Source organism: Eucalyptus grandis, chromosome 1 (assembly GCF_016545825.1).
Source record: "Eucalyptus grandis isolate ANBG69807.140 chromosome 1, ASM1654582v1, whole genome shotgun sequence".
Classification (NCBI taxonomy): Eukaryota; Viridiplantae; Streptophyta; class Magnoliopsida; order Myrtales; family Myrtaceae; genus Eucalyptus; species Eucalyptus grandis.
The window spans coordinates 24881967-24906537 of record NC_052612.1 but is presented as its reverse complement, the minus strand read 5'-3'; the positions used below and the strand labels follow the sequence as shown (position 1 = coordinate 24906537).

At 38.7% G+C, this 24571-nt stretch overlaps 1 protein-coding gene across 1 annotated transcript; it reads left to right on the top strand.

The window, feature by feature from the left end:
* The first annotated feature begins 22433 nt into the window (after positions 1-22433).
* LOC104436302 (F-box protein At2g39490) lies at positions 22434-24270 on the top strand. Its single transcript, XM_010049039.3, has 3 exons — positions 22434-23355; positions 23440-23598; positions 23729-24270. The coding sequence occupies exons 1-3, from the start codon at positions 22537-22539 to the stop codon at positions 24089-24091; spliced, it is 1341 nt and encodes a 446-aa protein (XP_010047341.2). The 5' UTR covers positions 22434-22536; the 3' UTR covers positions 24092-24270.
* The last annotated feature ends 301 nt before the right edge of the window (positions 24271-24571 follow it).

The following is a 24571-nucleotide window of genomic DNA, read 5'->3' as shown; positions in this document are numbered from 1 at the left end:
TATTCAGCAACTGTAGTGGATATGACAGTTGAGGAACCAAAGATGGAAAACATTGGTGTGGTACATGAGTTTTCTGGCGTGTTTCCCCAGGAATTACCCGATTTGTCCCAAGAAAGGGAGATCAAGTTTGTAATTAAGTTGGCCCCTGGGACAGAGCCAATTTTTAAGGCTCCTTATCGTATGGCATTGTCAGAATTGAAGGAACTGAAGGTTCAGATGCAAGAGTTGTTAGACAAGGGATTTATACGTCCTAGTGCATCATCTTGGGGAGCACCAGTACTGTTTGTAAGGAAGAATGATGGTTCATTGCGCCTTTGCATCGACTATTGACAACTCAACCAGGTGACAATCGAGAACAAGTATCTATTGTCAAGGATTGACGACTTGTTTGATCAGTTATAGGGAGTGTCAATATTTTTCAAGATCGATCTGAGGACAAGGTATCATCAGTTGAGGATTAAGAAGAAGGATATACCAATGACGGGTTTTCGTATGCGTCACAGCCATTATGAATTCACCATAATGCCGTTATCATGAATCGAGTGTTCAAGAAATACCTAGACCAGTTCGTTATTGTGTTTATTGACAACATCTTGGTGTACTCAAGAAGTCCATAGGAGCATGAAAGACACTTAAGGATAGTACTTCAGACCTTACGAGAATATGGGTTGTATGCCAAGTTCAATAAGTGCGAGTTTTGGCTAACTTGTGTAGCTTTCTTAAGTCACGTGATTTCTGGTGAAGGGATTTTCATGGACCCGACTAGGATTGAAGTTGTGATAAACTAGCCGAGACCAACAATAATGACTGAGATCAGAAGTTTCTTGGGATTGGCAGGTTATTATAGACAATTTATGGGAAGATTCTCTACAATAGCCATGCATCTGACTCGACTACTGAAGAAGGAAGATAAGTTTGTGTGGATATATAAGTGTGAGTGTAGTTTTCAAGAGCTAAAGCAGAGACTGACTACCATACTAGTGTTGACGATTCTATCTAGACTTGGAGGACATGAGATCTATAGCAATGCGTCGTATCAAGGACTGGGCTACGTTTTAATGTAACATGGGAGAGTTGTTGCATACACGTCCCATCAGCTGAGGTCTCATGAGTTGAATTATCCAACGCATGACTTAGAACTCGCAGCAATCATCTTTGCTCTAAAAATTTGGAGACATTATTTATGCGGAGAAATGTTCCAGATCTTTACAAACCACTAGAGTCTAAAATATTTATTCTCCCAGAAGGAGTTGAGCATGAGGCAACGCATCGTTGGATGGAACTTCTCAAGGACTATGACTGCGACATCCTGTATCATCTCGAAAAAGCCAATAAAGTCGCAAATGTGCTAAGTTGGAAGTATTTGATTGGGTAGATAATGGTTTAGGAATGGATTCCACTCGAAAGAGCTCGAGATTCGGATTTCAAATTTGAGGTAGGCCACCTTTCAAGTCTCATGGCCACCCTTAGAATTGAATTGGAAGTGCAAATAAGGATTAAGACGTTGCAATTGACAAACCCTGAGATTTAGAAAATTTTGCAGGAGGATGCGAAAAAGAGGAAAGTTGACTTTCAAGTTACCAAGGACGGAACATTAAAGTTTTGTGGACGATTTTGTGTACCTGGCAATGCGGAGCTTAAAGGAGGAGATCTTGTTAGAAGCCCATCGTAGTAGTTACAGTATTCATCCATACAGTACAAAAATGTATCAGAACCTATGTTAGCACTATTGGTGGACAAGTATGAAGATGAATATTGCTAGACACGTTGCTAAGTGTCTAACATGCCAGCAAGTGAAAGCACATCATTGCAAGCCTAGAGGACTTTTGCAACTTATCGAGATTCACAAGTGGAAATGAGAACATATCACAATGGATTTTGTGATGGGATTACCGAGAAGTCATCAAGGTAATGGCTATAGTTGACAGATTGACGAAGTTTGCTCACTTTATCACCGTACAAAGGACTTTGCATTGGATAGATATGCTAAATTGTACGTGTGACAAATAGTTTGTCTTCATGGAGTACCAGTGATGATCACGTTAGATTGAGACCCGAAGTTCATGGCAACTTTTTGGAAAAGTTTGCAAATTGCCTTGGGAACAAAGTTACAGTACAGCACGAGCTATCATCTGTAGACGGATGGCCAGTGTGAGAAAACAATTCAAACCCTTGAGGACATGCAATGAGCTTGTGTATTGGACTTCAAAGGAAGCTGAGAGGAACAGCTTCATTTAGTTGAGTTCGCCTACAACAACAGTTATCAACAGAGTATCTAGATGGCACCGTTTGAAGCTTTGTATGGCAAAGCTTGCAGAACTCCTATTTGTTGGGACAAAGTTGGAGAGTAGTTAGTTGATGGCGTCAAAGTCATTCGAGAAAGACTCAAGACCACTCAAAGTCGTCAAAAGAGTTATGAAGACAAGCGGCGGAGACCATTGGAGTTTCAAGTTGGTGAACACGTATTCCTCAAAGTGTCACCAATGAGGGGTACTTCATGCTTTGGCGAGAAATGAAAGTTAAGTCCAAGGTACATCGGTCCCTTTGAAATTTTGGAGCAAATTGGGACTTTAGCGTATCGTCTCGCATTACCGCCAAGACTTGCTCAAGGACATGACATCTTCCACATGTCAATGTTGAAAAAGTAAGAACCTGACCCAACCCACGTGCTAAATTTCGAGGAATTAGACGTGGACGAGAGAGTGTCATACATGGAGAGACCAATTCAGATAATGGATCAAAAGGAGCAAGTGCTACGCAACAAGACGATTCCCTTGGTTAAAGTAGTCTGGCAATACCATGGAACAGAATGAGTCACGTGAGAAAGTGAGGAGTCGATGAGACGTCAATACCCCCACCTTTTTGTAGAAGAATTGTAATGGTTTAAATTTCGAGAATGAAGTTTTTATAAGAGGGGAAGAGTTGTGACATCTTGAAATTTGACCCCGTCTCGAATGTATGAAATGGTTGTTTTATCGATGCGCTCATGGTCATTTTACTTGGAGCTAACCCTTTGCGAGTTAATTATTTGATTAGGTGACGCCGTTAAGGGATATAAATGCGACAGACTAGAGTATTCGATGGGAAATTGATCGCTTGACCGTAATAATCGGCAAGGGTCAATACAACACCGTTATAAATTGATTAGCAAATGGATATAAGTCGATTCGATGGAAATCTGTAGTCAAATTGCGGGTGATTCCACACGATTGCGATATTCACGTTGAACGACAATAACCCGATTTTCTATTGATATTATACTTGGGACACATAATTGAAACCTCGTGATTTTAATGACAATCGAGAGTCGCCTACAAGTTGGAGATGCATAAACGTGAATTGAAAATTATCGACTATAGGTCAACCTCGCTAAAATCCCTAAAAGCTACCTGATTGGTTGGGTCGAACTAAAATCGCGCTCAGTTGATTTTAACCATGAAATTGAAGTCAGTTTCAAGAATCAGATGTTCGAGCGTTTCATGGTTCATTTATAGGAGGTCGTCTCATCTTTCAATGAATTTTCGTCGAGTCCAAAATTTTGTGGAAAAATTGATTTCAGACAAAAAGAAAATAAAGGAAATTTAGAGAGGCTAATTAAATAGATTATTTTGGCTGCCCAAAATGGTTTATATGTGAGAAATTAGAGTTAATTTCTCATTGGATGATCATTTGACCTTTAGAGCTAAAGACTTTGGAGGCACAAGTGATGAGTGCTTGAGATTTTCTCAAGGCTTTTCATTGGTTGTTGCATGGACTTTCATTTTCTCCCTTTCTCTCTCCAATTCCCTCCCATTCATGTGTGAACCCCCCCTCTCTGCCGTTCACTTCTTCTTCTTCATGCCGCCGACCCTCATTCCTCCATTTCCCCTCCCATCAACAACCGCCCGTCCACCAACTCTAGTCAACCAGCACGCTGCCTCACCGCCACTGCAACGCAATCCCAACGTCACCACCACCACAACACCAGCTCGCCTCCACGTTCCAATCAGCCATCACCGCACCACCTCATACCCATCACCAGCGACCAATAGCTCCACACACAGCCGACTCACCACCAACAATTACCGCTCCAGCTTCTCCACGTCCAGCTAAGTCTAGCTGACCAGCTGCCATATCGGCCACAGCAGCACCGTGTCCACTGTCCAGCCCAAACAAAACCGAGTCCAACCTTGGCCGTGAGCCCTCCTTGTTGATCCAAGCTTCCGTTTGAGACACGATAGTCTCGAGTTCTCATTGCCATTGCCGTGAGCCCTCCTTGCCAATCCAAGCTTCCGTTAGAGACACGATAGTCTTGGGTTCTCACCGCCATCGTCGTGAGCCCGCCATTGTCCTAATCTAGTGAGTTAACTCTCTAATCCGTGATTAGGTTGTTAATTGTGCTTAAGGGTTAGCTTAGTGTTAATGTGGATTATTTAGTTAATCCTAGGTTAGTGTAACTAGCTTAGTTAGGTTAGTTTGGTTAGGTTAGTTAGTTTTGTTAGGTTAGTTAACCATGATTAGGTTATTAGGTAAATTAAGTTGGATTTACTTAATTAATCATGATGAGTTTAATTAATCACAATTTAATTAATTAATTGTAATTAGCATAATTAGTGACAGATTAGCCGTTTCGTGAAATTTTACACTCATTCTCGTGGATAAATTTATACTTGAATTTGATGGTTTATATGTGCAATTGAATGCTTGATGATAGTTATTGATTTTTAGTATAAAACTCGATTTTACGGGCATTTAAATAGAAAAATACCAGGTGTCGGTTTTTTATGCCAATTTTTATGCACTACATAAAACCGTGGAATTTTAAAATGAGTGTGTACTCAGTTTAATGGTTCAATTTAAATACGTGACCACGCACAATTATTTTACAGGGATTTTTAATATGAAGAAAAGTGGCCAAGTTCATTATTTGAAAACGAGGTATTTGAATGCAAAACATGGTGTTCATGGCCAAGTATGTGCTCATATGGTCACTATCGGAACCCATCACCCAATGAGAGTCGGGGGAGGGGGGCGATGCCTGATTAAGTTCGAATGCCTCACGTTAACAGATGCTGAGTTGTGGTGGAGGCTAGGCCGATGCTCCTTTATGGAATGTCGTCTAGGTGTGTAGTGCTAGCCGTTACCGTGCCTGATGGAGCAGGAGGATGCCCGGTTATGCCGGATGACCGCCAACTATTGAGTTGGCTATAGCCATGGGTTATAATAATCGGAACATGCCTAAATGGTTGTGTTATTGTGCCTAATTATGGGGAAAAATTGTGTGGCACGGTATGGGACGTGTCATTACGGTTTTACCTATAATTGGAACCTATGTAAGTGTTTGAAAGATGAAAAGTATGTGTTATGGTTATTAATTATGCTTGTGTATCTATAAATGCATATGTGATGCACTAATATGCAAGGACGTGCCGAGGCGAGGTGAGTTTTGTATGGTGTGTGTTTAGGGCCACCCTTAAGGCAAATTTGCATTCTAATCGGGGTTTAGGGCTGCCCTCTATTCTTGCTCTTCTTGGATCTAAGCTCAGTCTACATGCGGTGTTGATGGAAGGGGAGAATGGTGCCATTGAGCGTATGGAATTATCTGCAGTAAATTAGGTAAATTACCATATGAATACATAATTACATTTTTGGATGAAGAATTTTCCGATGAAAAAATTATGGAATGCCAATTTTGCCTTCTGTTTTAGCTTTATAAAAACCTTAGCATTACTTTTCAAGCCTTCTAGACAAGAATGAAGAGACCATGGGGGAATGATAGTGTAACAGCGAAACCTTTGGGAAATGGTATATTTAGCTTTACTATTGAAATCTTGGGAGTCGGATAAAACAACCCCCCTCCCCCCAAAAAAAATTCTGGGTCATTTTTGTTTTGGCCTCACTCTCAAATGGAATTATAGTGGAATTGTGGAGAAAAAATAGCTAGCTCGGTGGGAAAGTATTGGAAGTGAGAAAAGATACTAAGGGCCTTGCAGTACAAATAATTGGAAGGTGAAAGTGGAGCTAGATATTCAGGAGGACTTGTGAGTTGGCTACTTGGTTGGGCACAAGTGCAAAAAGATTTGGTTCAATTTTAAATATGAAATACCTCTTTTCTTCTACTATTCTTGTGCCAAGTTTGGCCACTATGCAAACTTATGCACTATTTTTCTCTTTGATGAAGGAAAATTTAGGACGAAGATGGGTAGTTGACCAAGAGTTTGGAACACATCCCTTATCAAGAAGTGTTTTATTCCTGAAGGAATCAAAGGAGGATGAACCTTTTAAACTTATTCCTGAAACATCATAGCACTAATGGCAAATTAGGAGGATGTTCAAGTCATCCTAGATTCCTAAATACTACATAAAAGGGAGGGTTTGGACCCATGCTTGCTGAACCTACAAGTAACAATTTACAAGAGTTAGTCAACTCGAACGCTGGGAAAGGAATCCTTTTGCTTATAAGACCCACCCAGGGAAAAGGCAAGGGTGACCAACTTGTCCAAACAAGTGCTGAATCTAAAATAAAAAGGTGCGATGATGAACTAAAAACCCCCTCAATCAAAAATAGAAGAGGTTTAGCCACTATCAATCGTTATCTCTCACTCCCATTTGGTTGGATGAAACCCAATTACTTGAAACATTAGTTTGCACGATTGAAGACAATGATATATGAGCTTTGGTGGCTAGTGCTAATAAATTACCAAGTGAAGAATGAAGTTTCAATGTCGGAATTGTCAAGGGTTGGACACACCCTTGATAGTCCAAGAACTAACAGCCTTAGTGGCTTGCTATAGGCCCATTGTGGTATTCTTGATGGAGACTAAATATTAGGAAATGGTTATTCAAAGAATAAAGAAAATATGAGTTTCAGAATTATTTGGTAGTGAATCTTGTTGGATCTGCAGGGGTTTGCCTGTTTTATGGGATGATAGAATTGTTCTTAAGATTGATACACAATCTGAGGATTATGTGAATTTAAGATGTGAAGAAATGCGTAGTTTTAAGAAAATGAGAGTTACTTTTTGTTCATGCTCCTTATGTCTTCTAGAAGAGGCTTCAACTATGGGAGGAATTACAAATGATAAGTTTCATGAATGTGCTACCTTGGGTGTGTTTTGGAGATTTCAATGAAGTATTATTCCATTGGAAGAAAGGGGGAAAACATATGGCTAAGAATTATAGAATGTTTGTTTTCCAAAATTTTCTAGATGCGTGTCCATTCATGGATACAAAGAGTAAGGGATGCATGTTCACTAGTGTTGACTTGGTTTGCACTAATAAATGGAGGTTAATATTCCTTGAAGCAGAAGCATTAGCACTTCTAGCCGTATGGTTAGATCATAGCCCCATCCTAATATCTTTTCGGACTGACCCATTTAATTGAAAGGAGTTCAAGATTGAAGTGCTTTGGCTTGAAAGTGATGAATGTAGAGAAGTTACTAAAGAAACTTGGGACTCTCCTAATCAATCAGGGAAGATTTAGTTGGAAAATTACATGCTACGACTATTACTTTATCTGAATGGAGTTAGAAGACCTTTGGGAATGATCACAAGAAGATTGACTTACTAAAGCAAGAACTTCGATAGTGCATCAACAACACGGGGGTCTTTTGATAAAGAAAAAAAATCAAGAACCTATAGGGGGAGATTGAGACATTATGGAGGCAAGAAGAGATGTATTAGGGGTTGAGATTAAGAATTAATTGGCTGAAATATGACAACAAAAACACTAAAAATTTCATACTATCATGGTTCAGCGACAACAAGGAACATAATTTCAATTTTGGAAGTCTCTGAAGATATTTGGGTTAAAGAACCAAGCCAACTAAAAGAAATTACGATGCAATTCTTTCGAGAACTTTAACAATTTGTTGGCTCCCGAGCTTTTTGTCCTGTCCTAAATCAATGTCCTCATGTGGGGACAGAAGAAGTGAAACATTTGCTACTGGCTTATGTGACCTTGGAAGAAGTAAAAATACTTTTTTTTTTAAATCTTGGTGCCTTTAAAGTACCTGGTCAGATGGCCTTAGTGGGCTCTTTTATAAGCAAAATTGGGTAGAGATTCAATATGATGTCTTAAAGGCAATAAATGATTTTTTTCAAAACTGAGTTCTACAACTAGAGTTAAATAGGAACATCATTTCATTTATCCCAAAGGTTCCCAATCTCGAGAGATTAGACCAATACCATCCTTTTAGCTTGTACACTTTTTGGGTATGAAATTATTTCTAAAGTACTAGCAAATAGAATGAAACTATTGTTGCCAAATCCAATAGCTACAAAATAGAGCATGTTTATTGGAGGAAGGCAAATTCAAGATAATATCTTCATTTAGTAAGAGGTGCTAAATCAAATCAGAGTTAGGAAAAGAATAAAGAAATTTCAAGCAATTACAAAGCTAGATATGAAGAAGGCATATAATCAAGTGCGATGGAAGCTCTTGGAGGCATGTTTGATTAAAATGAGCTTTGATGTGATATGAGTGGAGTGGATAATGTAATGTGTCACAATCGTCTTGTTCAAAGTTAAATTAAATGGAAAGCCTCTTCAGTATTGCAGCACAAGGGATTAGGCAAGGAGATCGGTTATCCCCCTAATTATTCATTCCGGTGGCTAATGTGTTGTCCTTACTCGTGAAGACAACAGTTAATAATGGAAACATTAAAGGAATCAAATTTAACAAGTACTGTCCTACCCTTTTTTATTTTCTTTTCACGAATGACTCCATATTCTTCTAGATGGGAAGATATTCGATGTCAGAATGTGGCATTAGTTTTGACCCAACACTGTGTAGCTTCTAGACAAGTCATAAACTTGGACAAATCATGGATTTACTTTAGTAGCAACTACCCTCAAAAGTTAAAATAAAATATGGCAAGAGAACTAAGAATGCCCATTATGACCCCAAAAAAAAAAAAAACACTGAGAATGCGTATTGTTGATAAAATGGGGAAATATCTTGGGATTCCTTTGGATTGGGGAGTATCAAAGAAACAGATATTTGCTTGGATTTTAGGACGAGTGAGTGCCAAGCTAGAAGAAATTGATGTCCAAAGTAGGGAAAGAAATTATGATTAAAGCGGTGTGCAAGCCCATCCATGATATGCTATGTCATTCAAATCTCCTTGCTGGTGTGCAAAATGATTAAGCAAAAACTAGCATCTTTCTTGTCGAAAACTAATGGAAATAATGATGGAATTCACTAGAAGAGGTGGGATATTCTAAAGATGAGAAATGATATGGGAGGAAGGGGATCTAAGGACTTGCTGGGTTTTAACTATTGGAGAAACATGTCCAAGTGATTTTGATGATTTTTAAACTATCCTTAGTATAATATTTACTATGGTATTTGTAAATGTTTGTGACAACCATTAAGGGCTATGTGATAACCATGGTATAATCTAGTTGGAAAATACCACAATATGTCCTTATACATTTTTTTCCATAAACAACACAAACGAACCCAAAGATTAGCCGATGTAGATGTTAATATATCAGGTCACTAGTAATGGTGCAACAACATTCGTTTGATAATGTTTGTTGGTTCTGTAAAACAACCACTGTGGAGTGGATGTGCATAGCAGCAAAATCCAGAAGTCAATAGAGAATGAGATTATAGGCTATTTGATAGGTTTGTCAAAAGCTATAATGACAGTACAACAGCAAAAGCTATTTTCAAGTAGCTTGCAAATGTTTAGGAAAAAGGATCGTAAAGCAGTTCTATCTTTGGACAAGTGCATCAATGGAAACTCTGATGGTTTCTTGCTTCTCCAAATTATCTCCAACAAAAAGATTGAAGATGAGTATAAAAGAGAAGATCTCTTAAGCCACCTATTAGACACATCCATAAACAAGAGACCAAAAATTTGCTAGAACTTTATTCAGAGCAAAACGATCTTATTCATCTATTTCCCTAAGTATTGTAATCTTGTTGCCTTAGTAATTGTGCTAAAGACTAAGTGTCCATAGTAATAGGAACAACCAAGTCTTGATAGTGTGATCTATCATGTAAAAAGACCAGTGTTTGCCAATTGTAACTCATTGAGCAAATTACAAGTGCAATTCAGCCCAACTTGTGTCTATTAGTTTGAAGGATGTAAGCTTGAGTATAAAACCAAAGCACTATGTGACATTGTGTGTTACTACTTTTCTCTCTCATTACTTCCATAAGCACACAATGTACTCATGAGTTTTGAAACATCAACTTAGCCACATTTTTACTTAGCGTTTGCTAGTTTCTACAAAAAGATTGTCAAAGTAAAAAACCTATTCACCCCCTAGGTTGTATTATTAAAGCCTAACTATTAGTAACAACCCATCTTCTCTTTGGAGTAAATTGTTCAGTTCTCTATTTTCCTTAAGGAGACTTATGGCGAGTTGGAAAGGGACAACGCCTCTTGTGGGGTTGGCAAAGCTTGATTATGGAAAGACATTCTATATCCCCCTTAGTTATGCATGTGGTAGGGAATGGAACAAGAATAAGAACCAGAGAGGATAAATGGTCAGGGAAAGTAGTCTTAGAAGGCTCTACCAAAAGGGATGAACCACAATTGCCTTTGCATTTATTTTAAGGGAGGAGAATCAATGGAATGAAGTCCCTTTAAAAGAGAATTTCAATGACCAAATTGTGTGAAATTCTTGCAATTCAAATTATGCCTCAAATAGAGAATGACCAACTTGTATTGACGTGCACACAAGCATGTAAGTACTCTGTTGAGGCAGATATAGCTACATCTAAGAGATAGGAGATAAATAAAGTGGAAACTAGACATCAACGTTATTCCAATCTCATCGCACTCTATGGATAAACATATGGAATATACATATTTCCCCTGAAGCCCTAATATTTATAAGGGATCTATGCCATAATGCACTCCCAACGAAGGATAGCTTGTATGGAGGGAAAATTTTACCTGACCCAATATGCTCTCTATGCAATCAAAGTATTGAAACTATTAAGCACATGTTCTCGTTGTGTTCTTAGATGAAGGAAGCTTGGGCAAACCCATTGCTGAAAATTCACTTTTCTAATCAGGGTCTAACTCGACTCCAATGGAGACCTCGGTTGGACATTTAAGGAAGAACTCCAGTTTCTTACCAGATTTGGAGACCATCGCCTCAGTCCTTTGGCAAATTTGGAAATCACGCAACCAAGCCATATTCAGGAGGAAAAAACTATATGCGAGTAGCCTTGTGGACACAACCTTAGTAGGATTGAAGAGTTTTAGAAAATGGAATCCCAAACTTTGGAGATGAAATCGAAAGCTCTTCACAAACTTAGATTCCACCGAAATCTAGAACCTTTAAGATAAATATTGACATATCTTATGAACCTAGTGTGAGGATCTATTGCATTTGTATGCCATGATTCCGCCGAGAGATTATTGGATGGAGCTAGACAATAACTGTTGTCGATAGTAGCGTCCATGGTAGAAGCTCAAGCCCTCTTTGAAGCCCTAGCTCATTTTCTCTCTTTAAGGCACAAAGTAATCTTGGTTGAGACCGACAACTTAGACTTGGTCAACTCGTTAAAGAGCCCTCATTAGTTCACTTGGGAAGCTCACACCCTTAGCATGAGTGCAAGATATGTTATTCTCATTTTGTAATATTTGATTGGCCCATTATTTTAGGGAGGCCAACATAGTTGCACATTAATTATAGCAAAAGCCCACAAGAGAAACTCTTCACCTTTGAACCGGGTCTTGTCCCCTCTCCTCCCTAGGCTCTTTGGGATCTTTTATGTATAGAAGCCCTTTTGGTAAGCCCTAATATCTTGGACTATGTTACGACCCATCCTTGTGATGCATTGTCTAGAGGTTTGGCTAATAAATTATTAAGTCTAGATTCAACTCAACCTCTCCTAAGCCCAAACTAATTCGTGACTTAGGGTTTAAGTTCTTTACATGCAAATGTTTTCCAATAAGAGTCGGCACTAATCAATTTATAATGGATTGATTAGAAACCCCAAGAGTATCGTGAGGAATACTATACTTCTAGGAACTAGAGATTTTTGATATAAAGACTTGGTTTCACTATATTTCTCTAATGCCATTTGAGTACCCTTTTTTTAGGGTACAAAACATCCCTAGTGCCATAACTTGACACAGATGACATGGGCAACGCATAAGTGCCAAAGTTTCCAAAAGGTACACATTTTTCTGAAAATTGGACAATTAAGTACCAATTTCGATGAACTTGCCGGAAATCCGACGTGGTGTTATTTTATTGACAAAACTGGTCTACGTGGCTTACTAGAATGTCTACTCAATAATCCTTGTCTAAAATGACGTCGTCTTTCATGTTCACTTAAGTGTCAGTTGTTGTTAAAAAAGGATCACTCAAATGTCAAGTTATAGCGTAAGCAATCACTTAACTGTCATTCGTAGTTCAAAGTGAACATTTATGTTCAGAAAGTAATCACTTAAGTGCCAAAATGATGTTATTTAACATAGTCTACATGAATGACGCGACATCACTCGCCCTATCTACGTGGATAATTTTTTTTTAAATGCGACATTATTTAAAATTTGCACCAAAAAAGCCACGTCGGCTATTTAGTTAGAGATTCTCACCATTGGCACTTAAATGTTCATTTCTTCTTTGATTTTGAGATAAGTATATCTTTTAGAAGTTTTAGCACTTATGTGTCTCATTGTGCTAAGTTGTGACACTTGAGATGTTATTATGTTGTTTTTTTTTTTTTATGGAAAAATGTTTAGTAGGCCACCAATGTAACACCCAATAAAGTAACAAATAAATGGCAAGACTTATCTTAAAACAACGAAAGAAACTGTAATATTAGTTTAAAAATCACATCAACAATTTTAGATATGAATTCTAATTAGCATGCAATCACTCAATATTTTTTTTTGGTTTTCTCTTATTTTGATGAAAGTTAAACTGTGTGCAATGCAATGACATACAAAAATATGCCTATACTAAATTGACATGTGAGATGCGACATGCAACCTTACATGCAAACTATGTGCCATGAAACATTAATTAAATGACTTAATTTTAATTACGGGTAGTAACATGCCACATATTTTAAATTAATGACCCTAAAAATGCAATTACTAAATGACATGCAATGGATGAACTAATTTTATGTGACAAACACATGGTATTTTGTGTTTTCTATTTAATGAAAATTCGTAATTAAAATGCCCAATATTAAACATGCAATCTAAATTAAGAAAAGCAAATCTAATTTATTCTAGAGCAATTTTTTCATTTTTTTAATTTAAACATTCGGAATAAAGTAACTACCTAATTGAAACATACAATCTAATTTAAAACATGCAACGTTATCAACAAGATTCCAATCAAATTCAATTCATTTTTTGGTTTTCTTTTATGGAAATAATCACACAAAAGGACAATTATTTAATTTAATAAAGCAATCCGCAAAGATTATTTTATTTAAATTTGGAAACAAAATAAACCAGTAATCATATCCAAGTGGTTATAAATATTGATGAAAGGTTATTCACTAAATTTGGTAACGGGTAAATCGACAATCACATCCAAATGATTATATATAGGATAGGAAGATTTTCCGTGTTGCTGAGCATCATATCTTGTAGTTAAAGATCAGACGTCATCCAAGCATGTTATTAAGTTAGCAAACTTTCCTAACTTAGGGTGGATGTTTAAGGGCAATGTGGATATACATTATTTAACTAAATATATAGTAGAATCACTCAAAATAGGCAATAAAATATATCTAATAAGTTAAAGATAGACATATTAGCTAATTTGAAGATTTACTTTCCAAATTTGGACGTGATTCGATTAGACTAGAATCGCAATTCAAGGCTTCACGGCAATGATCAACGGTAGCAATGGCAATGGCAACGGGCAGCTCACAGCCAAGAACTCGACTAAACGGACTTGCAAAACAAAACTAAAATGCCTTGTGTGATATCCCAGATTTTCAGTCATGTTTTCTATTGAATAAATCCGACATTTCATCGACGCGCCTATAGGGTTGTTCTCAGAGTTGATCACTCTCGAGATAACTAGACTATTCAGAGAAGCCATTAAGAAATTTTAAGGCAATTGACTTAAGAATTCGACCAAAAATTAACCTCTCGATTGTGCTCATTTTTAAAGGCCATTACGGCACAGTATAAAATCGATTTGAAATCAGAAATAGATCGGTTCGAATGAGATGTGTGGCTAATCGTAGGTGACACCACTAAATTGGAAAATTCTCATCGGCCAGCACTAGACTAATCTATCTGTCATTTTGGTACTCTATGTCCGTATTTGAATTCTTGAGATTTTCACGATAACCGAGAGTCGCCAATGTGTTGAGTGGGTTCATTATGGCTTGAAGAAAATCAACCATGGGTCATTTGTATTAAAAATTTCTGAAAACTACCCAGTAGCCTAGTTCACGCTAAAAATGCGTCTGAGTGAAATTAATCGAGAATTGAAATCCAATTTCAAAAATTGAAGATTCTGTCATGTCATAATAAATTCTAGAAACATCGACTCAATCTTAGAAATTTTTTCTGCAACCTGAAACTTTTTAGGAAAAAGTCAGCATAAGACCGTTTTTGTTCAAAAAAAGACAGTGATCATTTTTTGTTACAAACTTGGGAAGCAAGTGAGTTATATTGGTAAGGAAAAATATCAATTTGATCAAGGACTCAACAACGGGATTTGTTGAGGGATTTGTTGAGGCCAAATGGGATTGAATTAAGAGTGAGATCAAGTCCAATTGAAGCCAAAAATTGTGAAATTCGTAGCTTCCCCATTACCTAGCCAAAATGAACCATTTCAAAGGTTGTGGGTAAGCATTAGTGGCTCATTGAAAGCCAAGGAACCATACTTGGCCATAGATGGTCAAAGGAGACAAGGGATTGGAAAAATGTGACCATGGTGGCCCCCCTCTTGCCCCTCTCTCCCTCCAAGGCTGCCGACCAACTTTGCTTCTCCCCTCACCCTTGCCGTTCGACCACCAATGACCAAGAGAGAAGCCACCGAAGCTACATTGCCGTCGCTAGTTCCCTTTGGAGCCGCTCGCACACCGCCGTCCTTCGCCGCAAGCCGTCTCACGCCCCTCCGCCCGCGCGAGCTGTCTTGCACACGTTCACCCAGCTCGTCGTCCTCACGTCGTCCTAACATTCTATCCATGCATCCTGGTGACTATCCAACCACCGTGAGTGGCTAAGGAAGCTTGCCGGAGCCGCCATTCAACTCGCCGAGCACCCTAGCCGTCTCCACCGGTCTTGCTTTGCCATAACCAGCTTTTGTTTCTCTCTTTTCAACTTAAAATAGAGGGCAAAATATGTGGGTTTCCAACAAGCTCTAGGCCCATTTTAAGGTAGTCCTGAGCCTCGGTTGCTAGGCCCGCCTTGAGGAAAGTCGAGCCCCGCGACATTCCCGTCGTTTTGCACCGAAGTGCTCATTAAACAAATGAGTTTAACTCACTAATCCTTGCTTAGTATGCTAATGATGCTTAAGAGTTGATTAAATTCAATTAAGTATGATTATGTGGATAGATTAGAGTAGAGTATTTAAATTAGTGCCTTATCAATGCATGTTAGGCAAATGATTAGTGACATTAGCAAGTAGACTCGTGTTATTATTTATTGAACTGGTCTCGGGAGTTTTCCGGGTCTATTTCGGTGTCCAATTAGGCATTACGGGCCTAAGTTGGTTTTATTGCATTTATTTAATATTTTCCGTAATTATTTATTTGTTTATTTATTTTCCTGAAATTAGGTTGGGATAGTCGACGGCCGGAATTTTATGCTGATTACCGTGGTGCAATTTGTTTATTTATTCGATCTTTAATTTGTGCTCAAGTAAATTAATTATGATTTTAGGATTTATTCCTATATTAATTAATTTTGGGTAATTAATTAAAAAGTAAACGAGCATCAGTTAATAGTGCCAAAAATATTTTGGTGGACCATATAAATGGTGGGATTTTCAAAAGTGAAAATGTTGTATTTTGGCTAAGGCCGACCGTGTACTCATTCACGGCTATTTTATTAGGTATGATAAAAATGATGAATTGATTGTATAGTGGATGGTATACTATATTGGCCAGGGGGCCTATTATATCAGCTATGGGTGAGCACATATTATCAATTTTGGGCGAGCATATATAATATATCATATTATCAACTTTGGGTGAGCACATATTATCAACTTTGGGTGAGCATATATAGTACACTTGATGGCCTGAGGGCCCTAATCTATCAGCTTTAGGCGAGCATATATACAATATACTATATTATCGAATTTGGGTGAGCTATTATACTATCTATTTTCAGCTTTGGGTGAGCAGTCTTGATTTAATAAAACGTTATAGATAGAATTGAATGTACCGACCAGGGAAAGGTCGTGGTGACATGTAATCGACTAAGTCGATTAATCGATAGTTCAATCTGATTAGGTGAATTGATGTGGTTTGTGTAAATTCGATATATACTAACTTGCAGGGGGGAATCTGAGGCTAAGGTAAGTCTTTTGACGCGTGTTGTGCTTAAGCAACCTTAAGGTGTATTGGCTTCCTAATCGAATCTTAGGAGGGTAGAACTTACTGAGACGTAGTATCACCCCGTTGTAAGACAACATTTAAGGTCCCTAAATGGCAGTACCTCCACCTCCTTGTCCTCTCATGCATTTTGGTATTTTCGAAGAGATCACTAAGATAGGATATCACTTTTCGATACACCTTCACCCAAAAAGACTAGAGTATGTTCTGGTAAAGTCCAATGTTTGGATTGATGTGGGTAGAGATGGCTTGGTGCCCCACAAATATCAATCGTGGTATCGTCACTACCATGATGGGCGAAGAGAAGGTCCCGTATCGGAAGAGGAGGTGCCTTTGTATGTCTTGGAGGCAGCATTCAAAAAGGGGACTGCAGATCCCAAGGACGAAGCGATGATTGATGCGAAGGATCCCAAGTTGGGGATGATCCTGACTCTCCTAAGCAATCAGCAGTGGACTCCAGCTAGAGCATGGAAGAAGGAGTGGTCGTTAAGGAGGAGGAGTACCCAAAGGAGAACTCAGAGGAGGAACCTGAGGATGACCTTGAAGAAGAACCTAAAGAAGAGTCGGAGGAGGATTTAGAGAAGGATCCATAGTATGACCCAAATGAGGGTTGAGACCCCCACTCCTGTTTGATGACTTGTTTCTATTGAACTTGTTGAGTAGAAACCAACTTTCTAGTGTGGCTTGTATATGTATATATATGACTGAGTTGTTATATATGTATATAAGTGTGTTGGTTTTCAAGTTCGAGTTTTTAGTCATACTTTTCTATCCCATTGTTTTATTGTCTAGGGATTATTTTATATATTTTTGCATGCGTATTAATAAGAAAGGGTCGGTGATGTGTCCTAAGACATTGCTATTAATCAACCAAGGAGGGATGGACACATGCTCAGAGGATCGAGGCGTGACACCTTAGGGGCAGCAATAGATCATAACGGTTGTCTGGTGGTGGATAGCGATGACAGGCAGCAGGCTCGCAGATTAGCACATTGGTGGTGAGGCTTAAATCGGGGCTAGGCTCAGCTCTTGGTCAGCATAGGTAGCGAGTGTAGCAGCAAGTCGATGTCGAGGTAACAAGGTGGTGCAGCATGATGCGGTGTTGGCACAAAGGATGGTTACAGCATTGAGGCTCCATCAAAGAGGGCTCGGCATCATCAAGGCAGCAGGTGTGGCGAAGCAGTGGCTCGTTGTGAGATCGGTAGCAACAAAAGCGAAGCAGCAGTGATCTGGCAGGGTAGTAGACAGCACAGGTCAGCAACATCATAGCGACGAGAGGGCAGCAAGGGAACAATAGTCATAGTCAGGGTCACGGTTAAGACCAGAACAAGAGTGTCGTCAAGGTGGAGGACAATGAGCTCAGTACGGTAGTGCTCACGGCGATTTTAGGGCAAGGCTTAACGGGCCATAGTCGCCATGCGAAGGGGTAGCCATGGCTTCATGGTGGCCAAGATGGCATGACAAGGTCTCAACCAAGGCTAGCGGAGAGTCTCTCACTCTCTTTTCTCACATTATTTTGCCTTCTTTTGTAGGTTCCATTTATTGAATTTTTCAGCTCAAAAACATTCACCACTAGTCCAATGCTTCACCACTGGTCCAATGCTAATGTAATTAATGTAAGCTATATAATAAATCTCCTAAAACTATACATTATGCAATTGAATTCTAATATTTTTGTTTAGGGGTTAAGATTAATCCCTAATTTTTTTGTAGTTAATTACTAAATGATTAATCAAAATTTAGGTGTCAACAGACTAGTTTAATGAAGTATTCACTTTCTGACAAAAAATAAAAATATTTTTACTCGAGCAGATTTAGATGTATTGCATTTCTTATGCAGTTGGTCTGCGTCTCCTATCTTAATGATCCTCATTTCTTTCTCCTTATAAAAGATGTGGAAGTACAAGGCAATGACATGGACAAGTAGGTGTGCATCTTTGAAAAAAGAACTTTGAAGATGAATTAAAGTGTTGGATCAAACTTCCGTTAAAATCTAACCAGTATTACTAAGTCAACAGTGACTATTGACACATGGAACTTTGTGTACAAATCTCTAAATAAAATTCACACTCTTAATCTAATTTGTAAGGTCATCGATTACCTCGCATGATCGAGGTCATTGCATGTTGAGAGAGGAGTGCCAACCACTGTGCCAACTACAGCCGCTGCCTTTGGTGACAGCAGATGGTCCATGCATCATGAATTAGGTCGGCATTGCAACTTGTTTCCAGGATGACCTAAAATGTTCTTCTTTCATATCACCCATGTATTAATTAATCATAATATCTTTTTCCCTGGTTATAGCAAAATGCAAGTTAAATGTTGTCTCAGAGAACGGAGTCCCAACTTTGGGGCACAGGCGGTCATAGTTCAAGCTCGTAGCTCTCAGGAAAGACTCGAACACATAGAGAAGGCATTAGTGAACCACGCAGCTATGGACAGCACGCGCTAAGTAAGTTTGAATCTTGTCACACAGCGTACATAGCCTAAAGATTTGAGAACTCCACCGCATATGATAAATGTCACCTAGTTGATTCTTTACCTTTTGAAGGCTCCTTTCAAGGGTTCGTATTATTGTCCGATCCCTGTGCTTGGGTCCACAGATTCTTCCACTAGTTGGTGGTCCTACGTGGGCCGGTGCCAACCCTTGCTATTAATGATTCAAAGGTCAGAGAGAAGAAACGCCCGTCCCAAACTGTTGTTACTCGTCTTCCTCCTTGAAGACAAATTGCACGCGGACCAAGCAAGGTTCACCTTCTTGCAATTTCCATTTAATATTTAGCAATTTATTCACTAGATCTTGTGGAGATTATGCAGACAAGGGATGTGACTAGCATTGACTTGGCCACATAAGGTTTGGCATTTGCAAGATTGGCATTGACAAATTTGGGACGGTGCTAGCATAAGAAATAGAAGTAGAGGTAGTTAAACCACGTCCATACAATCTCATGATGTGGGGATCATGGTCAAACATGTGGTACATGTGTTGAGATTATCCAAAGTTATGGAAGAGGCAAGTGGTCATTTTATAAATATGAGAAAAAGTTTTATCCTTTAAACTAAATTTTTGGATGAGACAAAAATCACCCGACACTAGCATATTAAAACCCAGCTTACTACTAAGTCTAAACCCAACAGTTATATGTGATAAGTGAAAGTCTCACTTTTTGAGATAAGACACTCAAAACTACCCAATAATATGTAATTGGTAGACATATGGTAACAACGGGTGGCATACGAGAAATTGTGGTTGGCTTGATGTCAAATCCGTAAAAGCCAGAGAAAATGCATAAAAAGTTATTTCCTAGCCATGTCATCCCCAACTAACAGTAGTAACGGAGATCGTAATTGAATACGTACCAGAACGCGGGGTCTATTTGCGGAATGCACAGGGGACTCGTCCAGAATGCAAAAGACAAGTCTAGAACATGGGAAGCAAATATTAGAACATGGAAAAGAGATTCTAGATGACTTCTTAGGAAGGTAGGACGCACGCGAAGCATCCATATACAACACTAAATTCTTTTTCTGCAATTTATTTACTGTTTTCCCGCATCCAAACTTTGATCTTATGCTTGACACTTCGTGCTATCAACCTGGCTTTAGTTGCTCTTCGTATCAAACCCACAAACGAAGTTCTTATTCCCTTCTTGGACTATGATGTGCTTGGAAATTACTCGTCAAAGCTGTACTTAGAGTTTCGCACTGTACGATGTGGGGTTTGGCATCCGCAAAAGTCTTCGACGGGCCCAGAAGTGTATATTTTATGACTTCAACCTTTAACCTCAAACCTTACCTTTTTTAGAGATTTGATGTGACGTCGAACACTTCAAAATTGTGATAACGGATGAAGCACGTTTACTCGGACTATGATTTCTTCGATCTGGTGGTCCTACGGGGCCATGGTGGACAAGGTCCAGAGAAAGATGCACGCCGTCCCAGAAAAGTATAAACTAGGCAGACCGAGCAACGGTAATCTAAATCTTGTTTCCATTCAATCAAAATAAATTCCGCTGACCTCCTCGTTATGTCTATAAAGGGTATTTGGAGGGATTTTTTTTTTTTTTTTACTTTAGTTTATTTTTGAAAACTTTGGACTTTCTTATATGTACCGAGTACGTCAAATTTCGAAATTATAAAGAAATGAGTCGTTTGAAGTTGAGCATAATTTTTCCGTAGTTTAGAGAAAATTTAAATTATTTTGTTTTGACTTATGAAATGTCAATAAGCACCTTTTTGTGCTTATGTTATGTTCATTCAAACTGCTCTATTAATTACCGTTCCTCCATGATTTAAAGTAGTACAATAGTCATCCGTACACTTGTTTCAAATGGTTTCCCCAGTCTTTTAAAAATACATGAAGACCCATTCTGTGGAAAGGTTCCTCACATCCTGGTGATCTTATGTATTCCTTTTTCATCTGTATTCTCAACATATAGTGTCTCTTGCACGAAAAAATCTTATATTATAATATTATTAAATCATATGAACCCTTTGTGAGACTTACTCTATTTAACAGTTAAGGAACCCACGCATACATTTTGGGTGCATACGAAACTTAGTCCGGGGTGTCGGCCTGATTTTGGGTACTATTGGACATAATCTTTTAAGGGAGACTACCCTTTTTGGCTTTGCGTTTTGCTAGTCTACCCTTGTTGTGCTCTCTCTGACAATTCCCGAAATAGGATAATTTTAAAGATGCAAGTTGTTATGGCAAAAAGACAGAAAGGACGGCAGTTGCACGTATGTGAACATGAGTTAATTAGAGCAAAAGAAACACAAGTGTTTTTTAAATACGAGATGTCAACCATCCCCCGTTTTTTTCCTGGATAACAGAAATCACCAATTTGATAGATTCAGAGAGGACTACAAGCGCAAGTGTTCGCACTTTAATTTAAAAAAAAAATTGTCTAAAAAATTTTAAAATTATTACACTTTTATCAATTCAGTTTTAAATATTTCAATCTTGTCAATTCAGTCCAAAATATTTTCACTTCTTATTAATTGAGTCAATTCAGCCAAAATTTAGCTAGAAATTGCTAACCTAGATTGCTACTGCTGATGTGGTAAATTTTTAATAATAATTTAAATTTTATGATTTTTTCTTCTATTTTCTTTTTTTGCTTCTTTTTTTTCTTTTTTTAGTTAGGGTTGGCTAGGGTTGCCAATTGACCCTCGCCGGCCCTGGATGAGGATGTCAAGCCCCTCACCGGCCAAAGCAAGGTTTCAATAGTAAATTAGATAGTTGAAAGTGGAGGTTTTGCTAGTAGTTTGAAGTTATATGTTTAGTCCAGGGATATGTCATGTTAATAAACCATGTCGGGTCACCATACATAGAATGGGTCCCTGCTTCTCTTTGGTTGTGGCCACTTACCGATGGTCATCTATGTAGAGAAAAGTTCCTTTCGTATTATATACATGTACCGGTGTGCATCTTGACTTCAACTATCACGTTAGGATGATTTCATTAATCTCATAGACATGTGCTTGTTTTCTTTCAAATATCACCGGCCAGAAAGTAATGTTTTCTGGCTTAACCATTTTACCTTAATAACACCAATAGGCTCGATTGGAATCCACGTCCTGTGGATGGAGAATGGAACCAACTATAATATCCGTTAAAAGTAAAATACCCTTCAATTCCAACCGCACGCAAGTACTTTTTATTTATTTATTTATTTATTATCACGTACTTCACATGGATGAGTTTGATTTCCCTAGCTGTCCCTCATCCCTTTTTAAATCAATTTTTTTATTGGGTTCACTCAACTTTTGATTCCAACCCTAAAGCTTTCCGATATATGATAGCAACATTATTTGTTGTAGAGTTTTGGTAGGAAAGAATCAAAGGGACAGCTTGGCAGGAGAAGTGTCCCTATATAAATGCTCGCCAGCTGCTCCAAAACCACAGCTGGCTGGCGGGTGGGTAATTTCTTCTTTTATCTTCTCCTCACATAAAAGAAGAAATTGAATCACACCTCTTGTGGTTACAATTCCTTTGGGGATTGCAATTTTCAAGCTCTAGATCAGAGAATTTTATCATGGCTCAAGAATATGTAGATCTGGTCAGCAATTTGCCGCAAGACATCCTCCAAAGAATCAACTCCTTCCTGCCACTCAAAGAGGCAGTGAGAACAAGCCTTCTCTCCACACAATGGAGGTCTCTCTGGTCACCCACGACGGTGACTCACTTTGCCGCAGGTGGTGGCACGACTGCTGCAGTTAACGCAGTTGAAGATTCGTTAGAAGCTGTCAACGTATTTCTGGGATCTTACGAGAGCCCGGAGATGCGCAGACTGTGTTTCCGGTTCCCCGAGGGTGACGTGACCATCGTTGCCACAAAGGGAGTCGACAAAGAGCTTCATCTCAATTTCTCTCACAGCCGAAAGGAGGACAAACGTTATTACCATATGAAAATGGAATTAGGTAATATTACTCCTATCAACATCACCAATTTATCCACCCTAAGGACTCTTCATCTGCGATCGGTCTCCAGTGTCACTGAGGACGTTGCCTCCTCCTTGCTCACGAATTGCCAGCTTCTACAGAGCTTGAAGATTGAGAAGTGCGAAGGACTAAAGAGAATTGGGATAGAGAAGAATGAAAGCCTCAGAAATTTGCTGATTTTGGATTGCGTGGACATAGAGAATGTGTTTGTTTCAGCTACCGGCTTAAGATCTTTTGTGTATAAGGGCCTATTGACCCAAATCCACATGAAGAATGCTTCGAATTTGGTTGATGCGGAGCTTGATTTGGAGGGTGCTTTTGGTAACGGTGACTTTGACTGTGAAGAAGTTCTCTCTCTGCTCTCTTCCTTGAAAGAAGTTGAGACTCTCGCTACAAGTGGGTGGCTTCTTGAGGTAAACCTCTTTCTTGTTCCAATTGTCTTATTACAGAACTATCGGCTACATCTTCTAACCAGGGTACTCCACATGTGTTTACAGTGGCTATGCTCAGCAGGAGTTATCTTTGGAAGGCTAGAATTCCAGTTTTACAAGTTAAAGCAATTGAGGTGGGTTGATTCTCTAATGGACAATGCAAAGCGCGATTCATTGGCTTGTTTCTTGAATAGCTGCCCAATCTTGGAAAAGTTGTTTATCACAGTAAGTGTCACCATCAACCCACTACCATAAATATAAACAAAAATGAAATATTCTAAGCTTTTTTTTCAAATATAACCACATATTTTTTAAATGGTAAAACTGAAGATATGTGCGTTATATGAATATGCAGATTGATCCCAGCAGGAGCAGCGTGACCTGTCCCTACTTTCATCAACATTGGCATGAACCTCATCTTTGGATGGATTTTCCCACTGTGAAGTCCAACGTTTTACAGCTGAAATACTTGAAGCTCGTTAAGTTTGTAGGGTTTACAATTGACGAAGAAGATAGGTTGTTATCGTCACTAGTGGATCTTCTCCTGGTGAAGACAATCGTGCTCAAGTCAATAACGGTGACATCGCACCAGAACATCTCGTGGGGCGTCGTGAAGGTACCGGACAAACAGCCAACGCGGAGGTGGTGGAATTGCAGAAAAGGGACAGTGATCACATTGCCTAGAAATTTCTCTTTTGCATTGCTAGAAGATAGATGAAGTCAAATACGGAAAGGGAAATGTGAAGCCGCTTATATGTATTTGGTTTCCTCCCTGTCCCAAGTGAATCTGTGTATAGTTTGCGTTTCGCTGTCATTTTCAAGTTCTAGTTTTTATGAGCTTCAAGTGTGTAACTGGTCTAACATATTGTTTGCTAAATTTCACTATTACAAGCTTTCTAGAGGTGAGCCACCAAGTGAAAGTTAATGAATTAGTAAGGATGCTGCTTTTGTATAGACTCTCCCAACTCTTACCAATCGCAACTTAATTTCTCAAGTTAAACATGCAATTGAACTTACTTTGTTACTCCCACTACGGGATTAAGGGTTGATTAAATACCCCAAGTAATATGTGGTAGTACATTTTACTTCTGCAAACTAGAGATTTAATGGATACAACAAAGACTTGATTGCACTAAATTAATCTAATACAATTTTGGTAACTTTTCTCTTCACCTCAAATTGTTTTGCATGCAGTCTT